Source organism: Gadus macrocephalus, chromosome 13 (genome assembly GCF_031168955.1).
Source record: "Gadus macrocephalus chromosome 13, ASM3116895v1".
Classification (NCBI taxonomy): domain Eukaryota; kingdom Metazoa; phylum Chordata; class Actinopteri; order Gadiformes; family Gadidae; genus Gadus; species Gadus macrocephalus.
In genome coordinates this window covers 9889992-9911899 of record NC_082394.1, presented here as the reverse complement: position 1 = coordinate 9911899, position 21908 = coordinate 9889992, and the positions used below count along the sequence as shown (strand labels likewise).

General features: G+C 42.4%; 2 protein-coding genes across 4 annotated transcripts; both read left to right on the top strand.

The window, feature by feature from the left end:
- The first annotated feature begins 55 nt into the window (after positions 1–55).
- Positions 56–8594, top strand: LOC132470288 (major intrinsically disordered Notch2-binding receptor 1-like). 3 transcript variants are annotated; one of them, XR_009528619.1, is made up of 7 exons: positions 56–789; positions 1425–3469; positions 3852–4073; positions 4842–4928; positions 5162–5209; positions 5400–5449; positions 5623–5759. XR_009528619.1 is itself a non-coding variant. In XM_060068700.1 (4 exons), exons 2-4 carry the CDS (start codon positions 1460–1462, stop codon positions 7121–7123), a joined length of 2427 nt encoding a protein of 808 aa, XP_059924683.1. In that variant the 5' UTR covers positions 56–789; positions 1425–1459; the 3' UTR covers positions 7124–8594. The 3 variants fall into 3 exon arrangements, 1 of the variants encoding a protein (XP_059924683.1); XR_009528618.1 differs by having other exon boundaries at positions 4842–5209; XM_060068700.1 differs by lacking the exons at positions 4842–4928; positions 5162–5209; positions 5400–5449; positions 5623–5759 and adding an exon at positions 6929–8594.
- A 1531-nt stretch (positions 8595–10125) lies between these two features.
- LOC132470753 (rac GTPase-activating protein 1-like) lies at positions 10126–19666 on the top strand. Its single transcript, XM_060069607.1, has 17 exons — positions 10126–10286; positions 10614–10700; positions 11272–11474; positions 11795–11949; positions 12377–12446; positions 12720–12773; positions 12923–12991; positions 13169–13286; positions 13405–13556; positions 14093–14257; positions 14522–14617; positions 14890–15088; positions 15441–15546; positions 15914–16046; positions 17331–17439; positions 17665–17773; positions 18668–19666. The coding sequence occupies exons 2-17, from the start codon at positions 10625–10627 to the stop codon at positions 18744–18746; spliced, it is 1893 nt and encodes a 630-aa protein (XP_059925590.1). The 5' UTR covers positions 10126–10286; positions 10614–10624; the 3' UTR covers positions 18747–19666.
- The last annotated feature ends 2242 nt before the right edge of the window (positions 19667–21908 follow it).

Sequence of the window (21908 nt, the reverse complement as noted above, 5' to 3'; positions counted from 1 at the left end):
TCCTGAGTACAGGAGGCTGATGGATGAGTTCCTAGGTGAATAGGAGATGTCTAGTCTGATTGTAGCAAAGCACTACTACTCAGGGTTGAAAGCCTCTCCCTCTCCCCTAATGGCGTTTTAAGTACAGCCCTTTATGGATGATAATGTAGGGTAATACTCAACAGCCTAGAAGGACTGACTGGCATGCTCTGTGTCCACTCTTACAGGACTCAGAAGTTCACTTCTGAATTGATGAGTAACTGCCAGTAGGCCTACGCTGCTTTTTGGAGCCTCGATTATCAGCAGAAAACCGATTAGTTTCCATTATTAATCTAAAATTCGTGAAAACACTTGAAAGGTTAACAATTGGGTTCTCAGGCAATCTGAGAAAAATATGCTTAGCGTTGGACTTTAGCCCTACCCACTCATAGTAACGGACGGGCGGCTCTCTTGCCAAGCACATGTCTCGTCTGATTTATCAATGCACGTTGTGACTTCTGAGCTGTCAGGACTTTGCTGGTGTCGGCAGTGATCTACAGGGGAAGCCGTTTGGATCTGAGGCTCCGGGTCCCTCAGGGGACTGCAGGGACTTGTGGGAAGATGACCTGATTTCTAAATTTCTCCTCTCTGCCTGAGGTGCAGGCTATAGTCGCCGTTTCAAATAAAGTAGACCACCAAGGAAGCCGATATGATCGAGGCTGGATTTACCGGGCGGATTGTGATCTGGTTCGACTCTAGTTTTGGGCACTCATTTGTCTACCTAACGGGCGCCAGTTCGGCAGATGACCTCCCTTCTCTCAGTTGATATGGGTGAGTTGAGGTAACCGTCGATATCTAGGCTACGTCCTCTTCTCCTCACTATAGGTTTAAAGCTATAGCTATGTCGTTTTAAATAAAACCGTGACGAAAGAGATCTTTCTTTTGGAAAACCAAACACGTATCCTATTTATTTGTTATTCAATGTTTTAATTGTCCTTTGCTGATTAAGCGATTGTTTACTTGTATACACTGTTATTGGCTTGTTGACAAATCCAAATAGATGACTATTGCACAATAAGCTTCAATTTGGACTGCTGTGTGTTGGTGATGTGCACAGCGTGTGATCGTCACCGCATCAGATGGTCAGTTATTTTAAGGTGCTAAAACAAGGTCGCTGCTTCAGTTCAGAGTCAGACTCTAGCAGATTTAATCTGAGCGGCTCAAAACCACTGGTTATTTTGGGTGTCTACCTGAAAACAATTGCTTCTCAATCGCCCAAATAAAGTTGGATTTCTTAAAAAAAAATATATATTGTAAGCCCATAGAAAAAAAAAAAATTGTATTTTTTTAATCGTTAGTGGTTTGTTAAATCGTTAATATAGGCCTGATAAATTATCGAATTATTCAGAACAAGACAATATGTGTTACTATCATCACTGATCCCATCCCACCATTTTCTTTTTCAGTTTAACATCCCGGCCACAGAAATCCCCTCGAGGTGATGGCGAACCTACAGCAGGAGTACCCGTTGGTGCTGCTGGGGATACTGGAGGAGCTGGCCAACATGCGCCACTGGCTCTCTTTCCAGGACCTCTGTCGCATGGTCAGCACCCGGTTCGATCTGGAGCACCTCGTGGAGCTCCGGAGCCTGCTGTTTGCGGCGGCCAGTCAAGACCCGTGCTTCCCTGCTACCCTCTTCAGGGACCGCGTTGCGGTCCGAAATCTGGGGCTCTCCCCGATAGGCGTGGCTGCGGATATCGTCACAATCTTCAATCTCATTCAGATGACAAGTGGTGCTTATGATGGCAACCAATCGACGAGGAGCGAGGCGGCTATCCCCATCGACCAATCCCTGGGACCCTCTGAGCTGCTGAGCTTTACTGGAAGGGAAAGAGCACGTTCCCACTCTGACATTGGAAGCAAGCCCATAGATCAGCACTTACTCTTCCCCAAATCGAATTATTCAGCCTACAAGCGCGGAAGCCTCCCGCCGGATCCCATCTCACTCGTGTCCTCTCCTCCGGCCAGAGCGAGGGCTGTGTCTTTCAGCCTGCCGCACAACTCCCCTTTATTTGCGGGGGATCAGTTCACAAGCCAGGACATGCAGAACATGTACCTGCCCCTGGAGACCGACAGCGAGTCCAGCGGAGAGTCTGTTCCTCCAGAGGTGTTCGAAGAGGAGCAGGAGTCCGCTGTCGACCAGAAGAGAAACATCTTCAAGAAGGATTTCCACAACCAGCCCCCGCTAATACCCCAGGTGACTATTAGCAGTGAGTCTCTTAGTCCTGGTCAAGTGCCGAAATCCTTTGATAACCTTAGCTTTGAGATGCTGAACAACCCTTACCCGTCACCCACAGCTGTTCAGCATTTAACGGAGCAACAGGTGAAGCACGAGAGCTTGGATGACCTGCAGGACTCCACCTACTTTGGGCCGAGGTCAAAGGCCGAGTGGTCCCCACGTCACCTCCAACCCCCCAGGACCCAGAAGTCCATGTGGACCAACAAGAGCCATAGTTTGGAGGACCGGGTCGGCGTGGGCAGCATGGGGTTGGGCTTGGAAGCGTCAGGGGCTCCCTTCCCGCGGCGGTCTTCCCCGGCTATCAGCCTCCTCGGGGCCTCTTTGGCAGGGGAGTTTAGGAACAGCCTCATGGTGGACAGAGGCGATGGGGCCAAGGCTCAGGGGACCCAGACCGACGCCCCGGACCACAGAAGGCTCCGCAGCATGGTCCACGCCGACCGCCTCTCCTTCATGACCTCGCTGGACGACCCCGAGTTCGGGGAGGACGACATCAGCGCCATATTCCGTTTCCTGGACGACATGAGCATGTGCGGCTCGACGGGCGTCCTGCACCCCAGCGAGGGTATGGCGGCCGCGAACCCGGACACCCACGAGGGGAGGAGGGGACGCCTGGGTCAACTGCAGAGACTCTTCCACTCCCTGGAGAGCACCGACGACGGCGGCCTCAAGGCCAGCGTCTGCAAGCTGCTCCTGCGCATGAGCCAGATCGAGCGGCAGCTCGAGGGCCTGGCCGAGGTCAAGTCGGAGATCTCCCAGGTCCTCTCTGCCCTGCAGCGGCTGGACGAGAAGATCCAGCAGCCCGTGGTCGGGGGCGGACGGGGCGTCGGGGGCGGCCGGTGGCTAGAGCCTCTCAGCGCCGGTGTGTCCTCGTTCAGCAGCCACCCGGTGACTCCTGGCTCTGAGACGTCAGAGCCCCAGCCTCTGTCCGTGTCCGGGCTTCTCTACCCGAGGACCAGCAGCAGCAGCCTGGACTGGAGCAGGTGGAACGCCGGGGGGCCGATGGAGAGCGGCACGGATCAGGCTGAGGTTTCCAAGGGCTCCAAGGAGGGGAAGAAGGAGGCGTCCTCTCGACGGGCCTCCAGGGCCCATGCCGAGGAGAAGGCGGTTTCAGATGCAAAGCGTCCCAGTGTGTCCCACTCTGCACGGGAATGGGCGGTCGCATTCTCTAAAGGCAAAGACCACAAGTCCTCTTCGTATGAAAAAGGTGGACAGGTAAATCAACTTTTTACTTTAAAACTTTGTTTATCTTAAATGCCATTGCACATAATTTGTGTGTGGGTGTTTGTGTGGTTGGGAGAGTATTGTGTGTGTGTGTATCTGTCAATGCATGTTTGTGCATGATATTCCATTATACATTTAAAAAATGATTATTTCTACACCCGAACTGTTTTTAGCTTATAATACTGTTGGTAAAAAAAACCTTAATGCTGTTTGTGATGGTGACCCAATGCTTCTTGGTAATAATAAGGTAGTAACAGTTATAAAAGTAATTGATGGTAATATACTCATAATGCCTGCCCCTGGCATACTCTTTTATTCCATATTTCACCGGCATCTTAAAGCTGTAGTATTCTTCACTATTTCCACTATTCAGGTGGATCAGACCAACAACAGCACAACCAACCTGCTTTCTCAGAAGCCCCCAACCCTGGTGGAGCAAGTGTTTAACTCGGGCTTGTTCAAACAGAAGGACAGCAGTCTGATGGGTGGGATGAGCTCTGGGAAGGTCATGGAGTCTAGATTGGCTGAGGGGAGGGGAAGACCAATCTGGGCGCTCCATGACAGAGAGTCCCCCGTCTCCCCTTTAAATATGCAGGTATGATCCGTCCTTTGTTGACCTATAAAAAGACAAAAATACTTCCGTGGGGCTTTCAGAAAAGAAACTATGTTTTGCTGGTTGTTAATGTATTATGAGTACATTGTTCTGATGTTGAAATATTGGCAATTTACAAAGCTGAAGAAAGGCTTTTAGGACAGTTTTTTAAAAGAAAGGAATGTACAGTTGAGAAACATCGATCGATAACAATAAGTAAGTAAGTAATACATTATTTATATAGCACTAATTAAAACAAGCAGTTACAAAGGGCTTCACTTCACACACACACACACACACACACACACACACACACACACACACACACACACACACACACACACACACACACACATATATACACACACACACACACACACACACACACACACACACACACACACACACACACACACACACACATATACACACACAAGAAATCTAAGTAAATAATAAAAATATATCTTACAATATAATCATTGCACATTGAGAGACAAACCAAACTAAAACCAGAACATAACCAAAAGATGAGACTTGTAGGCGGTGGGCTGAGGTTGCGTATCGGCTTTAGTTGTAGAACATAATGATCGCCAATAAGGGAGAACAAAATTCTGTTTGTTGCAACCCAAAAATTCTTGCACATCTTCCCAAAACCATAGTCCAAAGTTCATTAAACTGGCAAACACTGCGGCCTACTATATCGAACCAGCATGCTAAGATGCTGACGGAGGGATGTCATTAACCTATCAGATTTATTTGCATTGAGCACAGCTGTTAAACGGAGGAATCAAAGGATGGATATAACGGAAAACGGTAGAACATGGTAACAGCAGCATCAGCACCACTCCATGTGTGAGGGTAAGTATTAATATTATTTGAAAATGCTAGCTATGCAAGTTATTCATCATGGAGCTGTGTCAAATGAGTTGTCACAGAGGTCATTGTGCACCGCAGAAGTTATCCCACTACCATTATTCCTATTTTTTCCTTTATCCTCTGTTATTAATATCACAGATCATCAACTGTTTAAAATAAGTACTTGTGTGTCAGACATAAGGGGTACTAATGCTTGAATTTTTTTCAGAAATAAGTCGTACGGATCATCTTGACTGTCCCACCACCTTTGGGGATTGTAGCAGGTATGTAAAAAAGTTGGGATTTGACTTCTGTGTCTGTCAATTGAGTAGATCATTTGAGATGAAATACAGCCAACCAGTTTTTTTTTTTATTGATGTGGTTTTAATGTTTCTGGGCACTTCAATGTACATGGACTTAAGAAGTAATGGGAATGAGTGAGGGGCTTTATTATGTTGTGCTTCTCTTCAACAGTGTCCACTGCAGCTAGATGGCCACATGCCTTTCTCCTGTGACTGAATCAGGTGGGTTTGGGATGTGATTCATCAAATAAATCATCTTGTCAGTCCTTCAAATTGGTCTTTCACTGGACAAGGGTGCAAGTGTACTTCATAATAAACGTTGGTTCTTCTAAAATGTAGTGTGTGAAATATCAATGTGACTTGCTCCTTATTTCCATTCTTTTTTTCCACTACAGGTTTAAGAATCAAAGTTGAAGTTCAAAATCCACAATCACCCTCCTAGTCATTGCATGTTTGATATGAGCTTTCTTTTACAGCATCTTCTTGAATTAAAACCACCTTTTCTCTTTTCCAGACTTGTTTTATCTTTGTGAGGTTAGTGAAATGGCTGCAACAGTCCCTGTGACAGCCTGTGTGAGCTGGTATAGCAACAAGCACCAAGTTAAATCTTTGCACTACACATGTTCACAAAAGATGGGTGCAAGAGTAGTCTAGTGGTTGGATAATTTTTTTATGACGTTATGCTCCTCATTTTGACAAAATTTTGAATTTCACAAGAAATAATAGACCTCAAATTTGTGAAATGAGATGTGTTAAAAATGTGAAAATCTCACAAAGAAACTTTTAAGTACACCAGTAAATTAATGCCTGAAGACACAAGTTCTTTCATTAAAAAGCAAGGATGGTATTGAGTAATATTTCTAAAATATTTAAATGTATGTTCAATCAATTATGAGCTAGAGAGACTGTTAACTTGGGTTAAACCTCTAGCTGTTTTTGTGGAAGAAATTTCAGTGAATATGATTTTAAAATCCCCTGAATCTAGATGTCACGACAAGCAAGTACAATGTAGCTAATGTGAAAACGATAAATGTTGAATCCGAAATGTTGCATTTTAATTTTAAATCGTTTTTTATTTTAGCTTCGTTGACAGTAATATGTGGTTGTACGTTTGAACTTTTTCAATAATTCAAACCACATGATTGACATGATTTAATAACTGGGATTGAGGCATTTAAAGCACCCCATTGGATGATAACTACAAATATGTCATGCATGTCAGACCCAAAGCAGCCTGCTCTCTTTGCCAGAAATCGTAACTTGAACAAATTTAAAGATAAACAAAATATGTGCAAGAAGTACGGGTGGCAATCAATTTTTTCATTTGTTAAAAACAAGAAGTTGTCAAAATATTTTGACAGGGATCGTCTAAACACAAAAAATCCTCCGTTGGCCCACCGCCTATTGGATCAACAGACAGACTTCTGCATAAGAGAAGTCTACTCTTTCTTATCTATACGAGGGTTTCTATATATCTCTTTAAACATTCCAGCAAATGTGACAGATTGGGGAAGATGGTTCCAGAGGGTCTGTGCTAAAACAGCAAAGGTGCAATCAACTTTAGTTTTGCAATTGGAGGCAGAGAGTAAATTCTGAGTAGATCCTAAGATCTTGAAACATTTCTTGCCTAGCATTTGGTACAATTAATGACTTGGAGTCTCTCTCTTGGCACCTTGTTTGAAGTATTTGTCTTCTCTGCAGGGCCAGGAGTCTCTGAACCCCACCAACATGGACTTCTGGATGGAGGACACCTACACTCCTGGCTATGATGCGTTACTCAGGCGCAAGGAGGCCCACCTTCGCAGGGCCAGGGCCTGTAAACTAGGGGCACTGATTATCATCTCTATAATCATAATTCTGGTTATTGTTATTCCTGTTTGCACCATGGGCATATAAAGGTCTTGAAAAAGTATATAAATATAAATATATATTGTTGACAATTTTTATATTTTTTTGTTGAATAGTTTGCTTGCCTTACATGTGTTCTCATTAATCAGAAGAAAAACGTGGCAATCTTCAGGGGAAATAACGGAAAACTGTGATGCAAGATGCTAATAACGGAGTTGGTAGTCAATATCTTCAAGATGTTTCATTACACTGCTTTGCATGCATCAGGCATGACTTTGGAACAAATAGCAGGAATGGATTGCAGCCTAGTTTTACAATCATTTATCCTTCATTTTACAATTGCATTGCATAAATTCATTTCTCCCACAATTAAGACTTTAATATTTAATTTGATGGAATTTGATTCAAGTTATTACATTTTATTTCATTTCATTTAAAAATAAGCTACACATAAGAACAGGGTAATGGGGTGCTAAGGTTTTAAGTTATTTACTAAATTGCTTAAAAATCTCAGAGTTTAGACTCAAACTAGATTAACTGAGAAAATGCAAGTTTTTTATTTAGTCTGCATCCTCTTAACATTACAAATGCATTGTCTATCAGCACCAACTTTCAGCACTGCCTGCCTCTTTGAAACACTTTTATGAAACTACAGGGCCATTTCAATACTGTTTATAAGTTGTTTATCACCTAAGATACATTTTACAGTAGCAATTTACAAACTACGAGATTATGCCAAATAATGCATCTTTTTCAGAAAATATACTGTAGTTGATGAATATTCCTGAACCTCGATCAAGTAATGTGATACACTGTTAAAGCAAGCATAAATTAATAAATTATTTTACAGAGGCGTTCTTGTCAGGTCTAAAGTCACTTAATTGTGTTGAGGTTCAGATGGTGCAGCTTGTTGGATGTGTTTATGTTTTTCTGTTAGGCATTGTAAGTAGGAGAAAGCCTCCTCCAGGAAGCACTCTTCAATGGCTTGTGCGTAATTAAATTAATTAGACAATTAAGCACTCAAGCACACTCATAAACACAGAATCATATTTCTTATCTTTGCATTGGCTTAATCTATAATACTGAGTTCAATTTATGTTTATGATGAGGTGAGTGTTTTCCTCATTAGTGCATTGTCACATTATGTGTAGGAATCCTGCTTATGAATTATGAGCTGAATTATGTGAGTAAGTATAATAAGCTAAACTAATCAGGTATGGATCTCAAGCACTAAAGAGGAAGCAATATTAAAAACACTGCTGTTGTGTAAAATAGCTGTACTTTCAAAGGAGCACACAGGATGTGCAGGAGATGGGAATTTCACAATGCATCTGCTAAGTATACGCATTTGCTGTCTGCAAACTAATCCTCATGAGGCTCCTTATGGATCCATTACAGCAGATGCTGCTCTGGGGAAACTCCTCACCTGGTCAGCGAAATTTGTGATTGGCATACTTCTAGAACCTCCATAAAAATGCTTTGTGACCTCCAAAAGGTTTGTGTCTCTTATCAATCCGCGCCTATTATTCAGGTTTTTGGGTTGTGCTTGGTTGGTTGGTGAACCATTCAGCCCTTCAAAATGATGTTTTGCCACTTCTCAACAGATGCTTTGATAACAACAATAATACTAAAATTGATATAGAGCTTTTCAAAAGCACTTACATAGCGAGTCTGTGTGTGTGTGTGTGTGTGTGTGTGTGTGTGTGTGTGTGTGTGTGTGTGTGTGTGTGTGTGTGTGTGTGTGTGTGTGTGTGTGTGTGTGTGTGTGTGTGTGTGTGTGTGTGTGTGTGTGTGTATCTGTGATGGCCCGTGTCATTAAGAAGCAGGTAGGGTTGGGGGCCTAATCGGAAGCTCACCACTCAACCTACCCTGCCATATAATGCTAAACAAACTATCACACAATACTAATGAATCATTTAGATACAAATAATGACCTGAATTAAGTGCTGTATTCAAACAATTATTGCTATTTTTTTTTGGGAAACTCGAACGCTGAACTTGCACTCACTTGAGTATACATTAGCCTACAAGGCAATATCATTTTGACTGTAACTGCTCTGTTTTCCTAAATTAATGACATCCTGTCTTTTTTCAGTGTTTTGTTCATGTCAAACATTGCTTCCTGATATAATTAGCTGTCCAGTCAGACCAATATACGGCAGCCAGCCAGCTTTATAATGAAGTAATGTGAACAGTAAAATGATTTCTGACAGGATAAAATGTACGAATGGTGTTGAATAATTGATAACGACAGAGAGCTCCTATTGACGGACAAGCATCTCTAATGGATCCTGTGGCACTGTCAAGAAGAAGACAAACATGCACGTTTACACTATCGCTCCCAAACACATACTGAACATTCCCTACATTATCAGACAGCTTATTGTGAGTGTGTGTGTGTGTGTGTGTGTGTGTGTGTGTGTGTGTGTGTGTGTGTGTGTGTGTGTGTGTGTGTGTGTGTGTGTGTGTGTGTGTGTGTGTGTGTGTGTGTGTTGAGAGAAAACACCTCTGTGGTGGTTTCCGGGTTCTCTTCATTAAATCCTGCAAATCTTAGTTGCTGGGAACCCAGATATGCCAGCCTTGGATGATTAATGATGTTATGCATCATGTGCTTTGTCCTTTTTGTCCTATAATAAGGACACCGTAAAACTCTGTCTTTTAGGGCTTCGAGAGTCAACACATATTTATAAGTATATCTATGTCCTGACACAATTGATGACAGAGCATTCCACATATTATTGATTAACATTATCCCATGTTGTTTTGGTGGATTTATTCTGCTTAATCATTCACAGCTAATCTAAAAAAAGGTTAATTGAAACAACTGTATTTAATATGCATATGTTGCATAACACAAGATATAGATTTATGAAGAATAAAAATCAATAGTTGTGAACTTGTGACATATTAGTAACAAGATAGACGGTAAAAGGTTGAGACTAATCACAGTAAGGATGGTCGAATAGTTACAACCCCCGCCCGGCGGGGTCGCCAGAGTGCACAGCCGGGTACACTCCTCGACTCTCGTCGAGGAAGTAAACAGGCGCTGTTTTTAAACTGAGAGGCAGTCGGGAAAATCTGGGGGAGTTTTGACAGGTGTGGCTGCTCCGTCGGTTCCTGTTGCTAACGTGTTGGAATGCTGAATTTAATGTTACTTTAAGATTTGATGTCTTTAAAGCTACGTGCATCAAGACCTTAAGATATCTCACAGGTAACAACTATGTATACATCTTTTAAAATATTTTGTAACGTAATGTTAATCTTCAGTAGCTAACGTAACGATAGCCAGCCGTGATTCAAGACAGGGATTGGCAGTGTCTTTTGGATTATCTGGATCCAAGACAGAATAATGACATCAATCTTTAGAAATACCATCGTAACGGTCATCGGTCATTGTAACATAAATAATTTTAAAACATTTACTTTAAAGACGATGGTAATTATTTGTTACATAAGCATGTTACATATCGCTTTCGTTCGAGTGTTAAAGTCGTCTGGAACAATTGAAATCACTATCTTATGATCGTATGAACTTCAGAGCCAGACACGATGGAGACCTCAGTGGTGAACCTGTACGACAAGTTCCTGAGTCATGTGGACAGTCTCAGCGAAGGCGTCGAACCACGTAAGTCTACACAGCTTTTACTTTGGAATGTTTCACCGCAGGGATCAGAAAACCCAATCATTAACCACTATGAAGGTTGGCGTTGTCTTCACTGTTTGGCTCTGAAATAATGGCCAAAAGTACTTGATAGTAATGTTCCAGTTGCTGCACCTACATGTTGACAATTGGTTTGAACTGATAACATTGTGTGAAATTGCTACCCTAGAGAAAAGTGCAAGATGGAATGTACCGGGAAAATATCTGTGTGTGTGACTGTAATGTACGCATGCTGAAGACAAAATGGTCTGTGGGGTAGGGCCACAATTTCCATCTGCAAGAAGGTGGCATAATGGAGAGCATTTCCATTAGAATGCCTTTTTGTTCCTCTTCTCTTCCCTCCTCTGCTCACAATACTCTTCTTCCCTTTTATCGGGGAAAGGTCTTTTTTTATTGCTATGCTAATGCAAATTTGTCATTGGTTTTATAAAGGTCCATAAACAAACTAGTATCTATTGAATGTATTGGGTGACCATACAGAGTTGGAAAAAAAACAACAAACTTTTATACTGCTACTTCTGTCCATGTTATTTAGAGTTTATCCAGATGGCGACCAGCTTTGAGGCGTGCCGTAAAAAGTGGCTCCAAGCGGACGAGGCGCTGGGCTCCTGTAAGGAGGTGCTGGCCAAAGCCGAGACGGACAGGGGGTCGTTGGAGGTCAAGCTGAAGCACGCTCGCAACCAGGTGGATGTGGAGATCCGGAGGCGGCAGAAAGCAGAGGCAGAGTACGAAAAGCTGGTGGGTTCTTTCTCTTTCTGGTGGCCTCTCTTCCGAGAACTTCTCTGCGATTAGTCGTATATTTAAATAGTTAGTTTGTATTGTTAAGTAGTTTAATGTCAATATGTTAATCTGGCTATTTAATGCTTAGGATCGTTTTTATCAAACTGTTATCAAAAACCCTAACCACCAGACTTCCCTGACTTATAGAACGTGTTTATTCCCTTGCCTCAACTAAGTCTGATCGTGTTATATCTCTTGATGAAGGTTGCTTCTAACAGGTAGGACAATAACTCACAACATTTGCCCTGCACACTTTCGTGCCTTCTGCTCGTCTTCAGGAGCGTCAGCTGCAGCTGATTCGGGACCTGTTGATCTCGGAGACCCACAGCAGCAGTGTCCACTTGAGTGAGGAGCAGAGGAATGCCCTTGCCTTCCTCAGCGCCCACTCCCAGGCGGCCCAGTCCGCCAAGGGCAACGTCAACACCAGCCACAGGTCAGAGCCTCCGGCCTGGGTCTGGACAGCACGTTCAGCCTGGCTTGTTTTGATGCACCCACACACAGCCACACAAGATATGGGGAAGGGGCTACTACATTGTTGTAATACTTATAGTGGCGACAGACAGAGAAAGGTACATTTACAGATTGTAATTCACTTTTTGATTTATATATTTATACGTTTTGTGAATTACAATAAAGTGATTTGAAGGTAATCTATCGTGCTTCTATATCAATAAGAATGTGTCTAGAATGCACTCTTACCCATACAACTCTGAAACGGTAGCGTATCTCTAACCCCACGATAATGGATAACATCTCAAAGAGAAAATGATTAAAATAATCAGTCACAGAAGAAGCCCCAAGGTTGTTAATAGTCCAATAGATTCTAACTCCCTTGCGGCCCTCCTTCCCTCACGTTACAGGTTAACCACCATTGATGAATCAGCCTCCATGCTGTCAGACATTAGCTATGACCAAACGGATGACTCTCTGGTACGAAAATAACGTTTGTAATAATTACCATGGTTCATTTGTACGTGTAATATAAATATAAATCCTTTGTAACTGAACTCAGACATCTATCAAGGCAACAGCCTTTTTTGTAGCTTTATACAGTTTTTGAAACCTTTAAAAGTTAGTAAACCTTTTCTGTTAGAAAACCCAAGTCCATGTGCTTGTGTCCTTGCATAACTGCAAGTTGTTGTTCAACTTTGATTTGCGGATCAGAATTTCACAAGCCTTTATTATCTTCGTTCAACCCCTCAGGACTGGGACTCCTCTGTCGTCAGGACTGTGAAGCTGAGGAAACGCCAGAAAAGGGTGAGTGCAGCTTTAATCCATCAATGACTTTCTGTGAGGACGTCCTTGTTGTCTGGGGTTTAGCTCTTTCTTCTGGGTGTGGTTTGGAATAGTCCCATCATCTGGGGAAGTGGCCTTCATAATTCTCCTATTTGATTTCATATCCCCAGCGGTCCTCCAGACAACTCCTAGATCCTGTGAAGAGACCTCGCTCGTCAGGGCGCAGAGACCCAGACAGGGTAAATACTGACCTCTGCTGGTGGACCTGCTCTACTACACCTGCATCAAAGGATTCCATAACCTCTATAACATGTTTGGGAGAACGTCCTAGTTTAAATCCAACCGAGAGTAAACTCTCCTTGCTAATGGGTCCTATGTAATGTGGTTCCTGTACATTGAATGTGTTTATTCATCAGGTGAACGAGTCAGTGGTAACCAAGACGACCATCACTGTCTCTGCTAATGGTGGCCCCGTGGAGGCCGTCTCCACCATTGAGACGGTGCCCTACTACACCCGTAACCGACAGAAGAGTGGTGAGGACGTCTGCATGGGTCTCCATTCAATGACGTAGTTAAATAGAGCAGAATCCTCTGTTCAACTTTTGAGATTTGTTGAGTACAGTTTAGGTGTCTGACCGTGATGCGTCTATAGCTGCTGCTCCAGTATGGACGGATACCACTACCGACCAATCCGAGACCACCAGCGATGCACCCAGTACGCCGTTCACCGAGGCCCCACCCACTCCAAGAACCCCCAGGAACAACACCGCTTCCGGGAAGAAACATAACTTTGTTCCCAAAACGGTAATGCCCTCTCAGACATGTCCTGTGTTTATAATGCAAGCATACCGGTACCATAAGAGGTACCGCAGCAAACATGATCTGATCCAGCAGTCCTACTATTTATATACTATATAATATACTTCTATACTATACATTACTACACTATACTACTTATAGCAAACCTGATCTCTGATCCAGCAGCCCTACCATTTCTATACTATATTACATACTACGATACTATACAGTGCTATACTATACTACTTATGGCAGAACTTCTGGTGGGAGACGGCACAGAGCCTGGGTCGGAGACCAGAAACTGCAGGGGGCGGAGTTACGCCTTTCCTGTTTTTTTCAAAACAGGAAACAAGGCTGCCAGTGATTAGTCAAAACCAAAAATAACAAAAAATAACCGAAGGGAGGTGAACTCTCTGATCACCCCTGATTTGAGCTTGTCTACCATAAGGCTTTGGAAATGTATCTAAAGTCAGATTTGTGAGACTACAGCTAGCCTCACGTGTTTGAGTACAGTCCATGATGTCCCCTTCTGTACTTCACAGGTCATCAGGTCAGAGTACTGCCAGCCTTGTGGGAGAAGGACCAAGTTTGGGAAGGTCTATCTCCGGTGCCAAGAGTGCAGGGTGGTCACCCATCCAGAGTGTCGGGAGCAGTGCCTCCTGCCATGCAACCCCATCGCCTTTGGCACCCCCCTGAGGACCACAGAGGTACTGTGCCTTGTGTCCTCCCTTGTATTGCGTGAATGAAATCACATATTCACAATGTCTTAGAATTCTGGTGGGTCTTTTTACACCCAAACTCAACAAGGCAGTTAGAGGAACTATATGTTAGTCTTTATTCCTTGTCATTGGTTTCACGTGTGTGTGTGTGTGTGTGTGTGTGTGTGTGTGTGTGTGTGTGTGTGTGTGTGTGTGTGTGTGTGTGTGTGTGTGTGTGTGTGTGTGTGTGTGTGTGTGTGTGTGTGTGTGTAGGTGACACTGGCTGACTTTGCCCCCAGCACCTCCCCCATGGTGCCCGTCCTGGTGGTCTACTGCATCAAAGAGATCGAACGCAGGGGACTCAATGAGGTGACTCTTTATTTTAGTCTGTTAACGACATAAAAAGCACAAAGCTGTTTATAAAAAGATTAAACAATGTTACCCGTTATCACTAATGCATCCTGAAAAGTAACAAAAATAATTTGATGGCTTTTATTATTACATATAAGAGCAGGTTTTTTTTCAGCTGTAATCAATGTGTTTGCTCCTCGTTTTGAAGGTCTGTTTTCTGGTCCTTATTTAGTGTAACGGCATCAGAATCATTCAACCATTGAGCGTTCTGGCTCCCCCTCTGTGTGCAGGTGGGCCTGTACCGTCTCTCCGGCTCCGACCGCCAGGTGAAGGAGCTGAAGGAGAAGCTGCTGAGAGGCAAGACCCTACCGGCCCTCAGTAAGGTGGAGGACATCAACGTGATCACAGGCGTCCTCAAGGACTTCCTCAGGAACCTCACGCAGCCGCTGCTCACCTTCCACCTCAACAAGGCCTTCATGGAGGCTGCAGGTGAGTCACTAGGGCGCGGTGGTCTGGTGGTCTGACCGCTTGGCAGTCCAGTGTTCTGGGTTCTACCCACAAGGTACCCGAAGGCATCCTCAAAGTTGCGGTGGATAAGGGCTTCTGCTCGATGACTAATTAGTAGTAAACAGTCATTCAAATGCAAATAATGTGACTTTTTTTAGTTTGTTGCTTTTTTCTTGGATCAGGGATTTCAAAAATAGTAAATAAAATACATATACCACAGCATATTTTGCATAGAAGAACAAAAGTACACTGTTGAGTCATACTATGGCACATTGGCACATTGGCTCATATGGCACATTTATTAATTAAAAAATGTAAACGTTTCTGCATCCAGAAATCCAGGATGAGGACAACAGCCTTGCTATGGTGTACCAGGCCGTCAGTGAGCTTCCCAGCCCCAACCGAGACACCCTGGCCTGCCTGATGATCCACCTGCAGAAGTAAGGGCCACTGCTCAGTGCCGTGTGAAGATGCTAAGATGCTTTTGTACTTTTCTCTGTCAATATTCCCATGGTTCATTGCTTCACCCGATCTCAAACTTGAAACTAAACCATTTTGATCTTCTCTATCAAATTTAATCGATCTTTCTAAATCAAATGCATCTAATCCAGTAAAAGTATGAAAAACTGGGCCTCAACATCCAGGCACTCCGTTGGATCCTCCTATCCCTTTCCTGCTTGCTAGGGCCACCTGTGGGGGCAGTATCGCTCTATATGCACCTAAAGGCAGCTGCAGTGTTAACAGTATATGAGATTCTATCAGCTTATCCCTCTAGTCTTGGTCTCTCATATCATTTCTTTCTCTCAGAGTGTCCCAGTGCCCGGAGAACAAGATGGACGTGAACAATCTGTCTCGGGTGTTTGGCCCCACCCTGGTGGGCCATGCCCTGGCGGAGCCCGACCCCATGACCATCCTGCAGGACACCAGCCGGCAGCCCCGGGTACGGACTGATATGCTCCACCACACGACACTCTAGATACCAGCCCTTGTAGATGTAGGTCAACAGGAGAGGCTAGTGGTTAAGGTGTTTGGCTCAAACTCAAGTGTCTGCAGGCGTACTGTGCAAGATGCCTGAAGCTTACCGACTCATTAATCGAATGACACATAAATGACAAATAAATAAAGGGATGCACTTTATAATAAGGGTACGATACTGTCATTAACCATTGATAAACACTAGTAGGCATTATAATTGACTAATAAGCAACAGGTAATTAACATTTAGCTAATGGTCTAGTAACTACTTATGGGCTTTTTCTACTTCTGATTTTCATGTTTACTAAGTTAATGGTTTTCATGTCATCTAAGGTATTATTGTTAGCATTATTGAATAGGGTTAGGGTTGGGATTAACCCTATCCCTATTAAATAATGTATAAATTAATATGTTTAAACATGAATGCCGTTAGTCAGGGGTGCACATAACTGGTATGCAAGTACGCATGCGCGCCCATAGTCAGGGATGCGTAACGTCCATTGTGTCACTACAACGCTTTAGCGTCACGAACGGGAGATCGAAAAAAACAAAAAAACAAAAAATACATTGAGCAGCTACTTTGACGTTCGCTACCTGCAAAGAAAAGGCCAACGCAGCTGGAGCAGAAGAAAATATATATATATATATTATTTATTTATTTTTGGCACCAAGATGTGCCATGGCTCGAAACGGATGATAAGCGCCATGAAATGTGTGCTCAAGTGCGCTGTGCACTGCGCACACACTGGAGAACTATGCAAAATTAGCTGATCGCAACATTCCTTTTGTGAGATTTTCAAATGCTCTGTGGTGAAGCTGCTGCAGTTTGATAAAACCTTTAATAAAAAAAAAAAAAAGGTGGGGCAAGAAACACTGCTGGGCTTAAGAAGTCCTTTGTGAAACTGGGTAAGTTTCATAAGATCAGATGTTAGGTGTGTGTGGGGTGCGTACCAAACACCAACTCCTGGTACTCACCTGAGTAACTCACTAAAAAAAGTGATGTGCACCCCTGCCAATAGTAAATAATTACTAGACCATTAGTTAACTGTTAGTTCATTGTTAGTTAATGCTTATTACTGCATTAACTAATGATAATGAATGGCAAAATAACGTTATCTTTTTGTAAGGTGGTAACCAAAAAAGTCAACGTATATCAGCGTCTACTCATTGAGTTAATTCGAAACCGTATGCGTTGTGGATAGTGATTTTGACCTGATCCCTGAGCCATTGTTTCTATTACCTTTTACAGGTGGTGGAGCGCTTGCTGAAAATCCCAACCTCCTACTGGACCCAGTATGTTCCTCAAGAGAACATGTCCATGGACAACGGCTCACAAATGGATATGTCCATCAACAGTGGTAATGTCTTATACTATTAAGCCACTTGAAAACATAACTCTGGGGAATTGGGTGGTATTTTGAATTATATTTTTTATGAAGGAAATTACAAACGTAGTGTAACGTCTTGTCAATATATATTCCAAAACAATCTTTTTTTTTTTTTCTTTCTTTTTTTTTAAAGAGGCTACATAATCATTGATTGATGCATGATGGGTAATTTTGTCTATTTATCTGAACAATCAGTGAGCATCTTGGGGCCTGTCAACACACCGGAGCATCACATGATGAGCAAAACGCCCTCTTCTGGCTCGCTGTCCAAGCGCATGATGCACACCCTCTCCAGCACCACGATGTAAGTCATCCATTCACTCGTTCATTTGATATTAGGGCTGGGCGATAGGACAATGTGTATTGTGGGACGTTTAAAAAATCTCAATCAATAGATCTAGGCTGTGATATAGACATAGGAAGGAGGATGCATCCTAAATGCCAAATATAGGTCATACTACTGTGTTGTAGGACTGTCACTATTTAGTAGGAAACAATCATACTAGGTACGATTTTGGTTGATTTGGCAACTTTTCAAGTAATCATCGGATAGTTCCTTGGTCGTGTAGGTTATCCCATGAGGCAGTGAGTCACAAGGACCATGCGTGAGGAATAATTACATAAATTAGTCAACATTACGTTTATTTAACTGCCATCGTATTTCTATGTTATTTTATCCAATCATTTTCAAGCAAGTCGTTACCTAGAAAGAAAGCTTCCTGAATGGCTATCTAGGATATAGGAAGCCAGCTCACAAAGCGACACAGCCATGGATAACTGTCCAAAAAAATGATTTGATGGCAATATTTTAGACTTTTTCTTTTACTATTATTTTACTGGTTTGTAAATATTCACCTGCATACCAAATAATACCCTTTGACATCGACGTAAGAAGTCTATTGGTGTACAAGACCATGACCCTTTGTGACCACGGCCAGGGGATTAGATAGCTGGTGGCTAGCTTCGCTCCCTTTAGCTTAGGCAGTGCTAAAAATACCGCTGCATCCTAGGAAACTAAATGACAAATACTAAACAAAATGGTTTTGTTTTAGAAATAGTACATCACCATAATACATTTTATAACAATGTAATTTTTTTTTTTACACCAAATCAAAACCTGTTAGTTAACATATTACATACAACATACATCCAACTTTCTAATTTTCACACAACAGATAATGTTTTCTTGTTGACTTAGATTTGGGACCAAGACTAAACCTGCCACTGCTACCTCCAACCGGCAGGTCAACTTCTTTTCTTCCCCACAACTCAAGTGAAAGGGTGAAAAAATTGATTTAATATTCAGTCCTTTTATTCTATTTCTCATGCATTTAATCGCAATATAGGCCTACTATTCTCTATTTGCATACTCGTCTGGGAGAAAAAAAACAGTTTATTTTGACCATGTTATTACGGTTTTATGTTTTTAACAAGCTTCTTTATATATGACGTTTTCTATGAAAATAATGCTTTGTGTGCCTTGCAGTGTTTTTAAAAGCTTTGATTGCCAACGCTTTATTGATCCAGATGGTTGTATTTACTCCTCTGTAATGAGAGAATAAGCTTTCAATCAAGTCGTACAAATGTAGGTTCCGATGTGTCTTAAATAACGCAACTGTACCGGATGCGCATCTTGTTCCATGTGGTTGTCACCACAGAACCAAAGACGTGTTGGTATTTAAAAAAGAAATGCAGCAGGATTAAATTAAGAATGAAATAAGTATTTCTTGTTCCCCAGTCTGCATGTCGCTTGTGATGGAAATCAGTTGCCATATCATTTTCTTCAAAACAGACTTTTTTTTTTTTTTTTTAAGCTTATGTTTGCCTTAATATTTATGTGACGTGCATCCTAAATCCTCTGCACATCCTCTGCGCATACAGATTATGAAACTAGATTTTTTAAAATGTTTTTGTCATGCAAACTAACACAAAATGGGAACGATTGCCTTTTGGCACTAGAATAATGTGTGTAAATATATATTTTCCTTCGAAATATGCCACAAGAGGATGCTATTGCACCATCTTTTATATATACATGTATATCCTCTCTGTAAAGGACGCCTCCTTTCTTTTTCATTTTTTTTTTTATATGAAATTAAGTCTGCTACTGTGATACCCCTGATGACCTGTCTACTGTGTGTTAAGTCCCACCAAAGGGCCATGCCACTCTATAAAAAAATGGAAGTGTTATTCAAAAGACCTGGACGTTTTTATTTCCAAATTTCGCTCCCTGAGGTTTGATTGCTTGAGATGTTGAAGGTGTTGTAAAGCGACTGGGCCGTTGTAAAATCAGTACTAAAAATGCAAAAGATTGCACGGTAAACCTTATTTTCACAGTTTCTAAATGGCGGTTTTCCACACTTGAGCCTCCTCGCTATGGAGTCTGTCGCCCCTGAGGCCTGTCGGAATTTGTAGAGGGAGCGATTCATTTCACAAATTCACTGAATTTAGGAGGATTACCAAAGCAAATGCACTACCTTTTATGATGCCACACAACCCAATTTAACTATTAATATCATCACTGTTATGTTCTATTCAAACAGAGGGTTAGAATTGCCCATAACTGTATGACTGAAGGAGTGTTATATTTATCCTGGTGTGTTCTATGTCTCTGGTGGGAGGACCCTCTTTGCTCAGCCGTTGCCGTTTCCTCCGTCATGTGGACTCAATTAAGATGCATTCCTGCTTGAACTCAAAGGGAGATCAGACAACGGGCCACATGGAGCTCAAAGCACGACATAACAAAGACCTGCTCTTTTGTCTCAGCGGGTTTCTACACTTTCCAGACGGTCACATGTAGGTCACATTATTTATTTTACATTATTTACATTTCTATTTGGTATACTGTTGTTCTTGTTCTATTTATATATTTATTTATTTTCTCGAATGCACCAATTGGGAAAGCTTAGTAAAAATGTCGTTGTACTTGACTCGTGCAATGACAATAAAAGGCTTTCTATTCTATTCTATTCTAGCAAGAACCATGCTTCACTTGTGAAGCAGGGATTACAAATGTAGTCACAAAAGTAGGTCTACAACATATTGAATCAATAAGTGTTACCCCATTAACTGTTGTATATGGCGTATCAGTCTTCACATGGCCCTAAGCGTCATTCGTGTGGACCAACATTAGTCTTCATTTTCCCTGAGTGTATTGAGTGTTTTGGTTATTGTTATTCCCTATATGAAAGGGTGGCCAGATAATCCAAAACGTCTGTACCGCTGGATGCTAATGCAATTTGGCGCTTTGCTCGAACACTTATTACAGCCATCTCCTTCATCTATTGGGATTCAACGTTGTTATGAATTGGAGCATTGATCATTTATAGGCCTTGTGTTTCAAACGTTTAGGCTTTTGCTGCTGTGAAAAGTGGGGAACTCTAGGCCTCCTACAGCCAGAAAAGAGTAAGTAGTCCCATTCACAACAATCACACCAAAGCAAGGCAATGCGCTTCCCAGATGTGACCCTGGCTGTCAAGAGTTCTTTTCCCCCCCAAACAGTAGGCCTATATTCTCTTTCATATTCCCCGTCACAGCTGTGTGTAGACCTACTTGCACGGCAGCGGGAAAACGGCCAATCAAAAGACTGACTTTCAAATCAACATGAATAGTTTATTAGCCTGAGAGAGCGTCCCCTAGCGTGTGGATTTTGCCCCTCACCGGGGGGATTATGTGTTTATTTATACTTTACTACTGACGGAGCGCCGTACGTTCAGCAGCCCCAGACATCAAACAGCTGTGTAGAACTGTAGTTCTACAGCCGATAATGTGTCTGTGTGCCATGATGGAGCACCCCCGTGCCTTGGGAATACCAGGGCCAAATGAGTAACTCGTCCAATTAGGAGCTGTTAAATAAATTACTGTGTAAACTCGTAGACACACGATAACGTGATTTAAATCTGGCTTTTTTAGGCCGTGGATTTCATGCAACTATATGTGAAAAATGATATGAATGATGTGTTTGGAGGCTGGATAGGCTTCTACTGGTTAATAATTACACTCGGTCCTACTGAACTAGGGCAGAGAGAACGGATGTTTTTGTTCCCATTCAAGGTTACCATTAGTAAAGGGTTCAAAATTTACATGAATAAACTTCAGGCATTCTCTTGTGGTAGAGGTGCTAAGAAGTTGACCTTGACTCCCAAATCGGCACAAAAAGCCAAACATAGAATATTATGTCCACCCTGTGAAAAATGGAGGTAGGCCTACCTTGTTTGGAGATTGACACATGCTATTGATGGCTGTTGATGTTTTAAAATGATCTCAAAACAAAGCCTATGAACCTTTTAAAAAATAACAAAGACCAATTGATTATGTTGCATAATCCAGGCACCTCCTCATAAACCATTCGACGTATCGGTTTGGAAACAAGTCAGGTGTGAAACCATCTAAAATGATTTCGTTTTTCCCCCCCTGACACATTGCCAGTGAATAATGTG